Source organism: Vespa mandarinia, chromosome 1, assembly GCF_050613455.1.
Source record: "Vespa mandarinia isolate Hongniang chromosome 1, ASM5061345v1, whole genome shotgun sequence".
Classification (NCBI taxonomy): Eukaryota; Metazoa; Arthropoda; class Insecta; order Hymenoptera; family Vespidae; genus Vespa; species Vespa mandarinia.
Window position 1 is genome coordinate 17,207,562 of NC_140810.1, and position 14,939 is coordinate 17,222,500.

Below are 14,939 nucleotides of genomic sequence, written 5' to 3' on the forward strand. Positions count from 1 at the left end.
TCACGTATATATGAACGTGTTAATATTTTCGCGTCGAAAAGAAAAAAAAAAAAAAAACAAAAATAAATAAAAAAAGAAAATAACAAGAACAATCGTCATATATCTAACGCGTGATCGTAGACAAAGAGACAAAAAAAACAAAAAACAAAAAAAAAAAAAAAAAGAAAAAAAAATTTTCCATTAAAAAAAAAAAAGAAAAAGAAAAAGAATGTATTGAGAAAGAATTGAAATGAATTCGAGAAACGAAGATAGAATTCAAAATTCTATTTAACGTATAAATGGTCGCATACACGCGGACGCACATATATGTACATACATGTATACCATACATAGACAGATAGAAACACAAAAAGATACGAAGGATCGCGATAGAAATGGAGTAAATCGAGGTACGACGACGTTGAATAACACGACGACCGTAGAACCTCATGATTATTTATAGGGAGACGATTTGCCGTGCGCATACACGACGGCACGCGCGGTTTGCATAACATTTGCAATCTATCAATTATCGAATATAAAGTTTTATTTGGGATTGCCTGGGTCAACGATTCTATACACCTTGTGGTTATGTACGTATGTATGCACGTACATACGTATATCTGTATAATATATACATAGATTCTCGCGAAACGTCAATTTCGTTTAATAGTCAAATAATTTTATGTTTTTATTACTCTCTACGACATTAATAATAGCGTTACTCAATGAATCGTTCATAATAATTTCTATTGTTTATCGTTTCCTACAATATGGTATAAATTATTTATTTATTCTTTTCTTTTTGAACTCTGTATAAAATTAATTTTCTTTCTTTTTTTTCGTATATTAAAAAGATCAATTATATATATATATATCAAGTAAAAAATTAACTTTTCGATATAAAGTAATAATTGATTTTGTATATATATATATATATATATAAGAAATAAGAAATAAGATATATGTATATGAATGTATGAATTTGAAAATACACGACGATATAACTTACTCTCGCTGATCTATGATTAAGTTCCATCCCAACAGGTCCGAAGCCATAACAAGCTAAAGATATTATCAGAATGAGAACCTGCACGGTCGTGATCCAATATGTAAAATAAGGTCTGTGATCCTCGAAATCGTCCAGTTGCTTTCTTACTTCCGGTTTGTTGGTTATACTCTTCCGAAAGGATCTCCTGAAAATATACGAGGGAGAAAAGAATTTAAGGATCTATTTATCTTTTTCTTTCTTTCTTTCTCTTCCTCTCTCTCTCTCTCTTTCTCTTTTTCTCTTTTTCTCTTTCTCGGTAGTTTTATGTCAAGTCTACCCAGTACTATTAAACCGACGAACGTTGCCGCTGACGTTTCGTGACATTTAATAAAATGTCGCAGACTCGTATCAATCATTCTCCGTGTCAAAGGTGACATTTGATGTCGCACCTGGGTACCATTATTATCCACCTTGAAATTCTAGCATTAAACGAGTCATTCGTCCATCTCTCTTTATCTCTCTCTCTCTCTATCTCTCTCTTTCTCTCTCTATTTCTTACAATGCGAGAAATGTATGTTTATTAAATTTGTTTAAAAAAAACAAGTGATTAACTATAATATCTCTTGAATCATTATCAAAATCTACATCATTTTCATCATCTTCATCATTATCGCCATTGTCATTGTCATCATCATCGTCACTGTTATCACGAAGACAATGTCGATCGCAAGTTGTTTGAAGTTTACTTTATGATTATTACGTCACAACGTCTCTTGTGACGTGGAAGCACGAAACCAAAGTATACTAACTTTGAGATTCAATTTTGAATTGGTACAAACAGCTCTTTCCATTAATATTTATTTATGCATGAGATTCTTGAGTCTTGCACCGGAGAGGTCCTTGTTTCATAGAAAGCTGTGCTTTCTCTCTCTCTCTCTCTCTCTCTCACTCTCTTTATCTTCTCTTTCTATGTACGTTGCTTAGTACATAGAACTAACTTTGTTAAACGAACGGTGAAAAGTGAACGAGCGTTTCGTGTGAATAATATTTTTAAGAATTCGTTCTTATTATATTTCTCGTATAATGATTGTAAATCCAATTATTTATATAAATATTTGTATAACACAAAAAAGAAATAAATAAATATATATATAAGCATAGATAATATAATAATCAAAATATATATTCTGTCATAATGAAATTATTTATATAAATATTTGTATAATAGAAAATTAATAATATATATATATATATTTATATATATATATTATATATTTTATATATTTGATTATAATTAAAATTATATATATGTAATTTGATTTGTTTGAAGCGTTCGAAATTTGTTAGTATAATTTTAACGAAAATGATTAATAATTTTAATGAAAATAAATATGATCGGGTGTACATACCCGAAAAATCGACCAACGATTCCCATGCCATATTGCCGTCGATTACTATTATCGAAGACACGATCGATGGTACTAGGGGAGATTCTTGTACCACCGGTCATTTCCCTTCTCAGAGTTACACCATCGTCTTGCTGCATCCTTGTGTCCTCTCTCAATGGGCCGTCGTATTTCGACCTGCTCCAACTTGTCTTTCTGTAATTTCTTTCGTTGTAAAGAGTATACATCGTGTGCTCGACCTCGTGATATAGTTTTATTAAATTTCCATACAAATGAAAATGGATTTTCAATGTATTCATCGAATGTAGATGGATAGAAGAAAAGTTTATCAATTTATTGATATTAATTATTATTTCTCGACGACGAGCACACGTAGGCCCTAATAAAAGCGTAATCTAAATCTAATCATAAAACTTTCGTTTATCATTCCATCTCATGTAAATTAAATATTGAACAATTTTTTTTTTTTTTTTTTAAATATCAATATAATCAATTTTAGATTTTACCTTGAAGTATAATGGTCCCTCGTGACCTGATGAGGTCTCCTAACTTGTCCGTCGATCGTACTCCTCTCCTCATTTTGCTGTGCGAATCTGCAATGGACGTTAATCAATCTTTTTCATTCGATTATTTTTTCCCAAAAGTAATCGAAAACAATCTTCGATTATGAACTATTAAATGTCCGATAAAATTAGATAAGAAAGGAGAGAACGAAGGAAGAAAGGAAGGAAGGAATGAACAAATGAATGAACGAAGGATTCGAGAATCTGATGATACCTGACCAATTCCTCGCTCGTCTCACGTTCATTCGTTGAATCTCGAATTTCAATCTTGCCATCGACATCCTCAGCTTTAGTCAATCCCCCAGCAGTCTGTTCGATTTGCGTTTGGGTTTGTTGCTGACTCGTTGTCAAAGCTGGCGGCGGTAATGGCGGTGGCGGAGGCGGCGGCCTTTCAAAAAAGGATTCTTCTTCTTCCTGGCCGTTTTCCGGGGATGATACGCCCTCTGTCCTTGACAGATAGGCAATTACGCTTGGCGGAAAGCTTCGAGATTCTGGCCTCGTTCGAGATCTTTCTCTTGGACGTTGTCTCGTCAGTGACTGTGAAATGGAAAGGAAAAAAAAAAAAAGAAAAAAAGAAAAATTTAATTAGTAGTCCAACGATAATAATTAAAGATACATTGAAAAGAATAAGTTTGGTTTATTCGTTTCAAAAAAAAAAAAAAAAAAAAAAAAAAAGAAAAAACATTTTATTACTTTCAAGTTTTACGTATATTGTTTTCATTTTTTCTATAATGTACGTATAAGTCGTTAGGTGCCGAGCGGTACTTTTAATTCGTACCAATAACCGCTAGATGGTACTGACTCGATGCTCTCGATCGATATATCGATCGAAGAATCGCGAACGCGTCACGCCATATTTAAATTTTTAATTTACAACGAGGAACAATGTTTGATGTGTAATTAAAATTAAGAACTTTAATATAACATAGGGAGAGTTTCGAGGAACTTGAATAGTCGAGATATATTTTTTAACGACAATTAAAGGTTACAAACGCGCACCATTCTAGAGATAAAATTATGATAAGGATATATATGTATGACTTTTTTTCCTTCCCTCTCTCTCTCTCTCTCTTATGTCGTTTGTGTTACAGTCTTCTGTAATACGCAAGAGAAAGTATCGTAATCATTTTCCGACGATGCACGAAAGCCGGCAAATTACAAGGTTACGCTCGTATTCGTAGAAAGTTATCGGGCTTTATGTCGTTTTTAACGAGCTTAAGCGCCTCTAACCGCATATCAAGCGAGTTCCTACGCGAACTAGAGGTTATTTCCCTTTGAAAGGGCAGCACGATATTCCCTTTTAGAAATTCCTCGAATTGCACGTTCTCGAAGCACAGATTCACTCGACGATAACGTCTTTCCTCATTTGAAATACTTGTTTTCCTAGAGAAAGAGAGAGATAGATAGAGATATAGAGATAGAGATAGAGATAGAGATAGAGATAGAGAGAGAGAGAGAGAGAAAGAGCGAACATATCTCGAGATTTTTAATTAACCTTACAGATGCAACTGCACAGACCTTTTACAACTTACCAATCACGAAATCCTCGGTATATTCGCGTGCATTTGTGCGAAATCGCACAAGTTATCATAAATGCAAGTAACGTTTTGATAGTTCATTTTTAAGGAAAACTACTTTTACGAGGAGTTGCTCGAAATTTAATAAGTCCAAACGTTTCGAGTTCGTTTCGTTTAGAATGAAAATTCTTTTGTTAAATACTCGAAGTATTCGAGCAAATCATTCGTATAAGTTATTATTAGTATAAGTTCTCTCTCTCTCTCTCTTTCTCTTTCTCCCTCTTTGATGATGATTACCGTGTTCATTCAACGGCTAATAATTCCACTGAAACGTTCATTTTATCATTGAACAGATTATAAAGACAATAGTTTAAAAATCAACTCTCCATGGACTATATAATGATAGCTCGATTATTCATCCAAGCTCATCGTCCTTTAACATGGCCGACTGTATACGTCCATTACAGTCACGAATCTATAATAGTATTATCGCGTTGGCTGCTAATTTCGAGAAGCCGGAACGTCATTCATTGATATTAACTTATGGGCTTTCACGTCGATTGGCGATGCATGGCGAACACAGGTAACAATTGATCGGAGGCCCTTCACGGTAATGTGATTTTACAACGATCGTTAATGAGCTTGTGAATTATTTTATCTAATTATCTCTGTAATTATTTATAACGCGTAACGCATTTATAATCAATAGTGCAATAGTTCAAGGTTCATTAATTGGGAGTACCAATAGTGCATGAATATAATACCTTTTTCATCGGAGTTATTATTATTATTATTATTATTATTAATATTATTATTATTATTATTATTGTTAGCATGTCATATATGTCTTTAATCATTTTCATTATGTTTCTTTATGAAAATATTGTTAAACATACGCAGCGATTGAATAAGATTTAAATCTGTATGAAAATTATCATAATCAAAAGCGACAACGAGCTAAAGCTTCGCGAATTCTTGTAATAATTATTATTACGACGAAGTTCGTTGTTGTCGTCGTTGTCGTCATCATCGTCATCGTCGTCGTCGTCGTCGTCGTCGTCGTCATCGTCGTCGTCGTCGTAGGTTAATATCGATTTGTTTGTTAAGCGCGTAGGTTCGTTCCTGCGTTCAAGTTATATTGCGATCCAGTCGTGTTTAATACCCGCGATCGGCTTTTATCTTTCATACACATCCCTAGTTATAAACGTGTTATACGATTATAACGTAACGTTGCTCTACTACTAACGTTATAAATGCAATGTCGAAGTAGCATCTAAGCCAGCTTAAGTTCTATTACCGATATTATCCAGTATGAATTTCGAATATAACGCTATATTGAGCGATCATCGATTATCAACCTTGAACGAAGAATCATCGATAGAAATAAAAATCATTTCTATGGCAAAAATTTTTGATATAATATATCATTTCTAAGATTAATTCGAATTTACAATTTCTGTTTAGATTTGATACTCCATTTTCGTACATCATTAGAATAACACACACACACACACATATATATATATCTAAGGAGAATAGACTAAGTTTCTACGGTTTGTAATGGGCAGACAATGACAAGTACAGTAGTCGAAGTATACGATTGGTCAGACTATTTCTGTCAGTGGCGTGTTCTCGACAGCTTGCTAAGTTCGTCGACTTCCTTAGTGAGAAATTTACGTAATACCCATCTATTATATATACATTATCATTGATTAAATAATACGATAAGAAAAGGAATAATTAACGTTTGCAAATAATAAGTGATTTTTTGTCGAAAATAGAAAAAAGAAAAAAAAAATAAAAAGGAAGAATAGACTTGAAAGGTTTCTATTTTTTGGTCTTTCTTATTTAACGATCCTTTGATAATCGTTTAGTTTTTATGTCAGGTAAATTTGTATTCCATTAAAACGGTACTTTATTTATTTATCAAGATCGCCATTCGGCCCTTCAATAAATATTTGTCTTTCACTATAGTCGAACGTTGCTTCGTGTCATTCGCAACTTTTTCTCTATTCTTTTTTTTTCTTTCTCTCTCTCTTTCTCTCTCTCTCTTTTCTCTTTCCCATTTCGCGTGTTTCTCCTATCTTTTTTCTGGATTAAACTAAAAGCAATCTATTATTGTATGTGTGCTATGTTAACAATCATAAAGCAAAACTATGTATATATATATATATATATATATATATATATATATATATATGTACATAGGATGGTAAAATATAATTTAACAGGACGTTCGTTCATTTGAATTCATAATGTACAGCCTTCGGCATATTTGCGTTCGATCGAGCGTATATGATTATATGGGAAAACTGTTATTCGAGCTAGACTCTCGCTCGATTATGATAACTTTGCGTTGCGTTGCATTGCATTGGATTGCATTGCGTTATCTTGCTTACGACGATATTATAATAAGCTTATTTATACTTGACATTTTTCACATATATTCAATTATATCGTTACGATATAAATACAAACGTAACGCGAAAGTATTTAAAAATCTTTCTATATTATATGATTAAGATAAATCTAATCGCACGGTACAATGTTTGAATTTCTATTATATAGGTCACGTTTCAATGTTTTAACTGTTTATTGCATAATGGAAATTCTAATGATTGTATGTAAACAAATAAAAAAGAAGAAAAACAAATTCATTTCATCGTTCACTTCGTCGGAATAATTTACATTGTGATAACGCATAAATTATAATTCTGATGAACATATATACAATGTGTATTAAATAATTTTTAAAGAAGAAATATAAAAAAAAAAAAAAAAGAAAAAAAAGAAAAGTAACATTAGAAAATAATTAATTATTAATAATAATAAAATCATTAATCATTTTGTTTTCGTAAATTTTTAAAAACTGCTCATCATATTTCTCCAATTTGAATATAAAATTTTCTATAATTTCTCTTTATAATTAAATTTAAGATAAATAGCTATAAAAGAAAAAAAAAAAAGGATAATTTGTTCTATTTAATTTGCAATAATTTGAAATATTGAATTATTGTCTATAAAACGTTTACCCATGGGGATCTGATATAATCCGAATGTACGATATATAATATTATTTTGTAAATAAGAAGATGTAAATCTTATCTGTCTGTGTTACATTTGACGTAGAGTATATTACTCGTATAATATATCAAACAAGAGCATCGTTTCCACCATTTTGTAATTTTCATTGATGTCTAAAGTATCGCAAGATTCATTCTAATCTCTTTACCGTGTGGGAGTAAAGGATATTCGTAACTATTGGCAAACACAAACATACGAGAAGGAATTACGTCGGTAGTAGAGAGTTAGAGAGAGAGAGATAGAGAGAGAGAGAGAGAGAGAGAGAGAGAGAGAGAGAGAGAATGGTTCTGCACAATGGCTACTTCGAAAATTTATAGATCTCTGCTCGATCCGTGCGTGCTGCGTGCCGCTTTTCAATTAAATACGACAGGCAGTAATTCTCCATGTGGACTATCTTTTCTCTTTTTCTCTCTCTCTCTCTCTCTGTCTCTCTTTCTCATTCACTCACTCTTTCCAATATATACATATGTGTATATGTGCGTATGTGCGCGTGTGTATATATAAGTGCGCATGTCGAGACACTCAGAGAATACATATGATAGTTTTCACGAGAAATGTTCCTTTTTTTTCTCTCTCTTTTTCTCTCTCTCTCTCTCTCTCTTTCCCTTTCTCTCTATTTTTTTTTTTTAGACGAGATATATTCTCTGTGAAAACTAATTTTTCTATGGTTCGGAAGATCTCTGATCGAACGATCTAGGGTGATCGTGACTTTTATGAGAAATAGAGCAAGAGCGATGGATGAGAGATATAAAAAGAAAGAGAAAGAGAGAGAGAGAGAGAGAGAGGGAAAAGGAAAAAGTGTTTTCGAAAGTAGGAAAAACGTGTTTCAAAAATGTATTCCATTCGCTGACTTTTATTATTTATTTCTCTTTTTCTCTCTTTCTCTTGCTTTTTCTTTATTTCTTTTCTTTTCTATCTTTTTTTTTTTTTCTTTCTTTTTTTTCCTTTTTCTTTTTTTAACACACCGACGAACAATTCGCAAAGGAAGTAACAAGAATATGTCAAAATATTCATGAACGTTGCGCAGAAGTTGCGACAAGGATTACGTTGTTGGTTTCTCTTGATATTCTCTTAGTTTCTCTTTCTCTTTCTCTCTCTCTCTCTCTCTCTCTCTCACACACATCTTCGCAACGCATGTTTTCTCGGTAAATTTACACACATGCGTGCATATCAAATCTCGAGGGAACCGACCGTAGTTATATCGTAGATACATATTATACAGAAACGTTTCCTACGGGATGCATCATGGGGATATAGCACGAGTTGGTATAATAGATAGATATGTACATATACTGGGGGAAAAAGAGAGAGAGAGAGAGAGAGAGAGAGAGAGATAATCACAATGACAGGACAGAAATAAACATAGAGAGAGACAGACAAGCAGATAGTCAGAGAGACAAGACAGGAATAGACAGAGAGAGAGAGAAAGACAGAAAGAACAATTGACAGACAAAGAGCAGAGAGAGAGAGAGAGAGAGAGAGAAAGAAACAGACAGAAAGAAAAACAGACAGACAGACAGAGAGCAGAGACGGAGAGAAAAAGAAAGAAAAATAAAGGCACAGACAGACAGAGAGAGAGAGAGAGAGAGAGAGAGAGAGAGAGAGAGAGAGAGAGAGAGAGAGAGAGAGAGAGAGAGAGAGAGGGACAGGCAGACAGACAGACAGACAGAAAGACAGACAAATAGACAGACATATAGATAGAGAGAGAGTGAGAGAGAGAGAGAGAGAGAGAGAGAGAGAGAGCAAATTTTTCGAAACGTCAGATTTGAAAAAATATGATGGTCCACAAACTGGTTCGGAATATGTTTTTACCGTATATTCCATGTACATTATATTTTTATAAATAGGAGGACAACATTTTCGTGTCCACGAGAACGACAGCCGTACACGGAGATAACGCTTCTGTAATTTTCCTCTCTCTTTCTTTCTCAGTCGCATTGCTACGTCCGGTAATAAAGTGATTAAAAATTATGGCCGCGTGTTGCGTGGGAAATTTAACGTGCCGGCGTGTGCTTTACTACGAGATAAAAATTTGAAATTGGAGCTCCTCGGTGTTTCGTGGACTTTTCGATGTTATCATATCGCCCATGCGTGTTTGTGTGTGTGTATGTGTGTGTGTGTGTCTGTGTATATTTCGTGTTTAAATCTCTTCCCCAATTATTTTTTTTCAAACCTACCTACCCATCTCTCTCTCTCTCTCTCTCAACCCTTCCTTTTTTTTTTTCTCTTCTAAGAGAGAAGAGTTTAATATAAAACTATTTGAGTTACTTAACTATTCTTTTTTCTTTTCTTCTTTTTTTTTTTTTTTTTTTTTTTGGAGTGGACGCTGTGAGACGAGGGGACGGGATGGGGAGGAGGATGGAACGAGGACTTTTTCTCTCGTTCTCATTTACGTTCGTTAATTTAACGTATCGTAATATTGCATTAGAGTTTCAACAAAAGAGAAAAAGAATAAAATGATATGAAGAAAGGAAAAAAAAAAAAGAAAAAAAAAAGCCACAGAAAAAAAGGACAAAATAGAAAGCTATTTTTGGCCTTTCGTTTATACGACTTCATTATCTTTCACATCAATTAAGTTACTAATTTTTCTTTCATATAATTATAATTGTATACTATTTTACGCGAACTTATTTAAAATGTTTATCGTGAAAACTTTTTCCCAAATAATAATTATTTCATTATATGTACGTACGCATTTACATATATATATATATATATATATATATATATATAAATGAATATCTATTTATTTGTAAATATCTAAGTACTTAACGTATACGATATATCCTTTGTTAAAAACGTGCACGCATCTCTCTCCCGTCTAGTAATATCGCGAATTAATTGTTTTAGTGTCCTCTCGTAAAACAGTAATGTCACTTGGATCTTAAATTACTCGTCGTCGTCATCGTCGTCGTCGTCGTTACCCTGCACCACCTCTCCACCCCCTTGTCCCATAAATTTCATTTTCCACTATCTCACATTCATCTAACCATCTCACTCACACTTACGTCCTTTGATCCATGATCTTCGGAGTCGCAGCATACTTCTCTCACGTTCGTTTCATTCGCGTTACTAAATACTACGAAGTCGGAAGAGATGGCAGTTAATATTTCTCTCTATTTCTCTCTTTGTTCCTCTCTTTCTCTCTCTCTCTCTCTCTCTCTCTGTTACTTTACTTGTTCGTTCATTTCTCCGTTCATTTTCTCATCCCCTTCGTTCGTTTGTCGTCAGGATGAATTTTTACGAATTTTTCAAAGATTTATCGTGCGTAAATTCAATACGATGAATTTGAGCTTTCTCGTTGTTCGTAACTATTAACGTAAAGCTCACGAACAAAATCTGATCGGATAGAAAGTTTCACAGTGAGAATTCGATATTCCTCATTCGATAGTGTAATGCTCATACAGTCGTGATGATAAATCGCTTCGCAACAACGTCAAGATAAAATATCAAAGATCGTTCACTTAATAGAAATCACTTTGTTGGCTATATCGGGTATTCTGCAAATATTCTGAAAAAAATTTTTAATCCCTATGTCTGATCTCTGTCACGTTGAAATATTCTTTTCCTTTTTATTTTTTCTCTTTCTTTCTTTCTGTTTTTTTTTTAGTCTTCTTTTCTTTTTTTCTTTTTCTTTTTTTTCGAAGGAAAAATTCAGAGATAAATTTAAATAAGAATCGATTCATATCTCTTCATTCCTTTGCGATTTCATTATTCTTATTTCATTTTTTATTGCTTATATCTTTGCGAATCTTACACAAATTATAAGCGGTGCGGAGAAAAAGGAAAGAGGAAAACGAAAGAAAAAGAAAAAAAAAATAACAAAAAGAATTGAAACGTCAAAAAGAAAAGAAAAGACATGTCAAAGATTTTTTTCATTATGTTCAAAAAGTTAACAAAACAAGAATTTAATTAGGTGGTTTGGATAATTCGTCGATCGTTTATGAAAGTTAATGTTCTTCGTAATGTGTAATCGTACGCTAAAAGCAACATGATAACGAAATTGTACGAGGAAAAATGATAATCGGGGAGAAGTTATAGCGACAAAAAAAGAGAAATAGAGATAGTTAGAGAGAGAGAGAGAGAGAGAGAGAGAGAAAGAGAGAGAGAGAGAGAGAGAGAGAATACAGGAGACAGAATAAGGGAACGAGAAAATGAGAGGTGGAACGAAGTTTATGCGATTGTAAAACCAAATGGAATTTCATTTCGAGTTGGTTCCGTAGAAATTAACATTGGTACTGTTTATTGCACCGTATCGATCGTAGAAGCGTACCAGGATTTCGTCGTCGTACTACCTGTGTGCGTTACAATATGCTACGCGATCGTTAATTGCATTATCGATCGTTTCGGAACCAACCAACGTGCTCGTTCGCAAATTAAGCGTCATTGCATCTCGAAAAGCGGCGGGAACGTTAAATGAAAGAGAGAAAAAAAGGAAAGGAAGGTAGAAAAAGAAAGAATTAACAATAATGAATAACGAAAGAAAAGAGGAAAAAAAAACATAGCGAGCCGTTTAATAATTTTAACATTAATAAAAGAACGTTTTTCTTATTTAGTTCACTTCAACGAATAATTATTTCAGGAAATTCATCTTTCTCCTTCTTTTCGTTTAATAATAATCGATGTTTTTGTAATTGAAAATAATAATAATAATAATATTTTAATAATAATAATATTTTAATAATAATAATAGTAATAATAACAATAATAATAATAATAATAATAATAATAATAATAATAATAATAATAATAATAATAATAATAATAATAATAATAATAATAATAATAGAAAGAGAAAAAGAGGAGATAAAGAAGAAAAACGTGGAGAGAAGAAAAGAAAAAGGGGAACGTAGAAGAAAAATAACTTTCGAGTCTGCGCTTTTAAAAAGAATCGCTCACGATTTAAAGTTTCACAGTCTCTCTTTTCTAGTATTTATCCGTAACGTCGAGTCCTTAATTAGTACGTTTGCGTCAGGCTAATTACTCGGCCACGAGTTCATAAATACTTCGGTACGGTGCAGCTATTATTCTGCTTTCGTAACAGCGATTTTCGTTAAAAAAATAGCTTCGTGTAAATCTAATATGTATATTTATATATAATATATAATATATAATATCTCTCTCTCTCTCTCTCTCTCTCTCGCTTAAATTTTTTATTCTCTATTTCTCTTTTACACTTCTTCTCTCTTTTCATTGGCTTCTTTTAGCAACCCTCTGGAGACTAATTCTTTCTAACCGAAGAGCCTTAGTAATGCGACGCACCACCACCACCACCACCATCACAACCACCACCAGCATTACCACCACCACCACCACCAACAGCCGTTTAACCGATTCGGCTCGCTATTCCTGAATTATTAACACACTAAAACGTTAGCAAGAAAATGGTGGATAATTAAGGAACGCTTTACCAAGAATTCCTTCCTCCATTTTTTTTTTCTTCTTTCATTTTCCTTTTTCTTCTTTTTTTTTCTTTTTTTTTTTTTTAATTTCAACTTAGCTCCTTTGACAAGTCGTAAATAAGTCCGGTCCTTGCCATCAAATGAATTTGTGTGCCTTTGTAGAAATATATTTCTCTATCTCTCTCTCTCTCTCTCTCTCTCTCTCTCTTTCTTTCTATTATACTATGTAATTATTATAATTATTATAAATTTGATAGATTTTTGTCAGCGTGTTCTTGTAAATTATATATCTTTAATATCAATAAAATATTTAACATTGAATTTATCTTTTTCTTTATTTCATTTATAAATTAATATTATAATTATTAACATTTAGAACGTACGTTCGAAAATGACCCGTCATAACAATTATCTTCATGTCCGTAATATGTCAGCTTAATTATAAGAATATATCCAAACGGTGGTTGAATATAATAATATCATCCAACCGTTTTAAAGGATCACTTTTGGTGGTCCTCCTCGAGAAGATTAATAACATTATCCTTCTGAAAATCCCGTTGGATTATCTCCGATTGGGGCTCGTATAAAATTACTATTCCCATCGATATTAGGATAATAGATGAAATTATCACGAATATTCGATGTGATATCGATTGATTTTACGATTTCCTTTTACTCTTATCCTTTCTATCTTTCTTTTTATTATTTCTTTTTTTTTTTTTTCTTTTTGTTCACACGAATTCAATTGAAATTCATTTATATATTTAGATACATACATATTTTATTCGAGAGACGAAGATTAAGTTGAACAGAGTCGATCGATAATAACTACGATGTCCTTGGAAAATCCATTTGTCTGATTTATCAAATTAATTTAAGCCATATTAAATGGTCCAAGACATATGTATGTATACCAACCATCTAGAGTTTAGGAAGGTTGGGTGGGACGAGGGGAGGAGAGGGGGTCAGGTAGTTGAGGAAGGTAATCCAAGCTGATGAACACATTCCGTGAAAACGCTTTCGCGTGACAGTTTTACGAATACGAGTTTAAAGCTCGGCACAAAATTCTCGCCCTTATTTTCTCGTTCTCGTTCTCAAGAGAAGAAGCGTCGTGTACGAATCGCTGGGTTACGACTGTGTAACGTGCGGGAGGGATAACGTGTAAAGTAAGTTGAAAAAGAGAGTGAGATAGAGAAGAAACAAAAAAAAAAAAAAAGAAGAAAGGACAAAAAAAAGAAGAAAAAGAAGACGAAAAAAATGCGATAAGAGAGAAAGAGAGAAAGGAGAGCAAGAAAAAAAAGGAGGCCATGGTAAATAAGTTGGTGAAACGCGAAGAGTGGCCATTAACGTGTCGGTGGTTGGCTAAGAAGAAAGCCACTTCTTTTGGCCTTCAACTTTGCCCTATCGTTGTTGGCAAGCCGATAAAATCTGAGAAGAGCTTTCTCTCACTATATTCTTATCGTGAACACAGTTTTACTTACCATGATAAAAATCGAATTAATTACTTGTCGTTTATACGCGTTGAAAAATATTTTTATCAAGCGGAAAAATAATTTCATTGGATTTTTCATATTTTACGAATTGTAACGTATCGATTGTTTCGTCACACACAAACAATACGTCACACGTCTTTCAAATAATTCTTCTTTTTTTTTTTTTTTCCTATCCTATCTATATTCGCGTGAAACATTAACGTTTTCAATGGATTTAAAAATTTCTTTGGCGATCCATTGTCATTTGAGATAAAATTAAATGAGTAAACGCGTGATCGTCGTAAATAATACGTTTACATGTATTGTAACGAAAGAAGAAGAAGAAGAAGAAGAAGAAGAAGAAGATAAAGATAACGTGATTCAACGAGAGATGAAAAATATTTTTATTAAGAGAGAAACATTATGGTATTATATAATACGATGACATGTCTCTCGCTCTTTACACCAATAACAAAACGCGGAACACGTTCGCAGTACATAATTATGTTCAATCTCAGGTTGAAA

General features: G+C 32.9%; 1 protein-coding gene across 8 annotated transcripts in view; it reads right to left on the reverse strand.

Moving 5' to 3' along the window:
• rho-5 (rhomboid-5) overlaps positions 1 to 14,939 on the reverse strand; it is a 243,629-nt gene that overhangs the window by 2,742 nt on the left and 225,948 nt on the right. For 4 of the 8 annotated variants that reach the window (XM_085658969.1, XM_035871354.2, XM_085659017.1 and 1 more), the window contains exons 9-12: positions 3,154 to 3,476; positions 2,883 to 2,969; positions 2,380 to 2,580; positions 992 to 1,175 (exon numbers count right to left, since the gene is read on the reverse strand). In XM_085658969.1, the coding sequence (XP_085515095.1) occupies positions 992 to 1,175; positions 2,380 to 2,580; positions 2,883 to 2,969; positions 3,154 to 3,476 (795 nt within the window). The remainder of the gene's footprint in view (positions 1 to 991; positions 1,176 to 2,379; positions 2,581 to 2,882; positions 2,970 to 3,153; positions 3,477 to 14,939) is intronic. The other 4 variants (XM_085659119.1, XM_085659159.1, XM_085659065.1 and 1 more) reach the window with 3 other exon arrangements.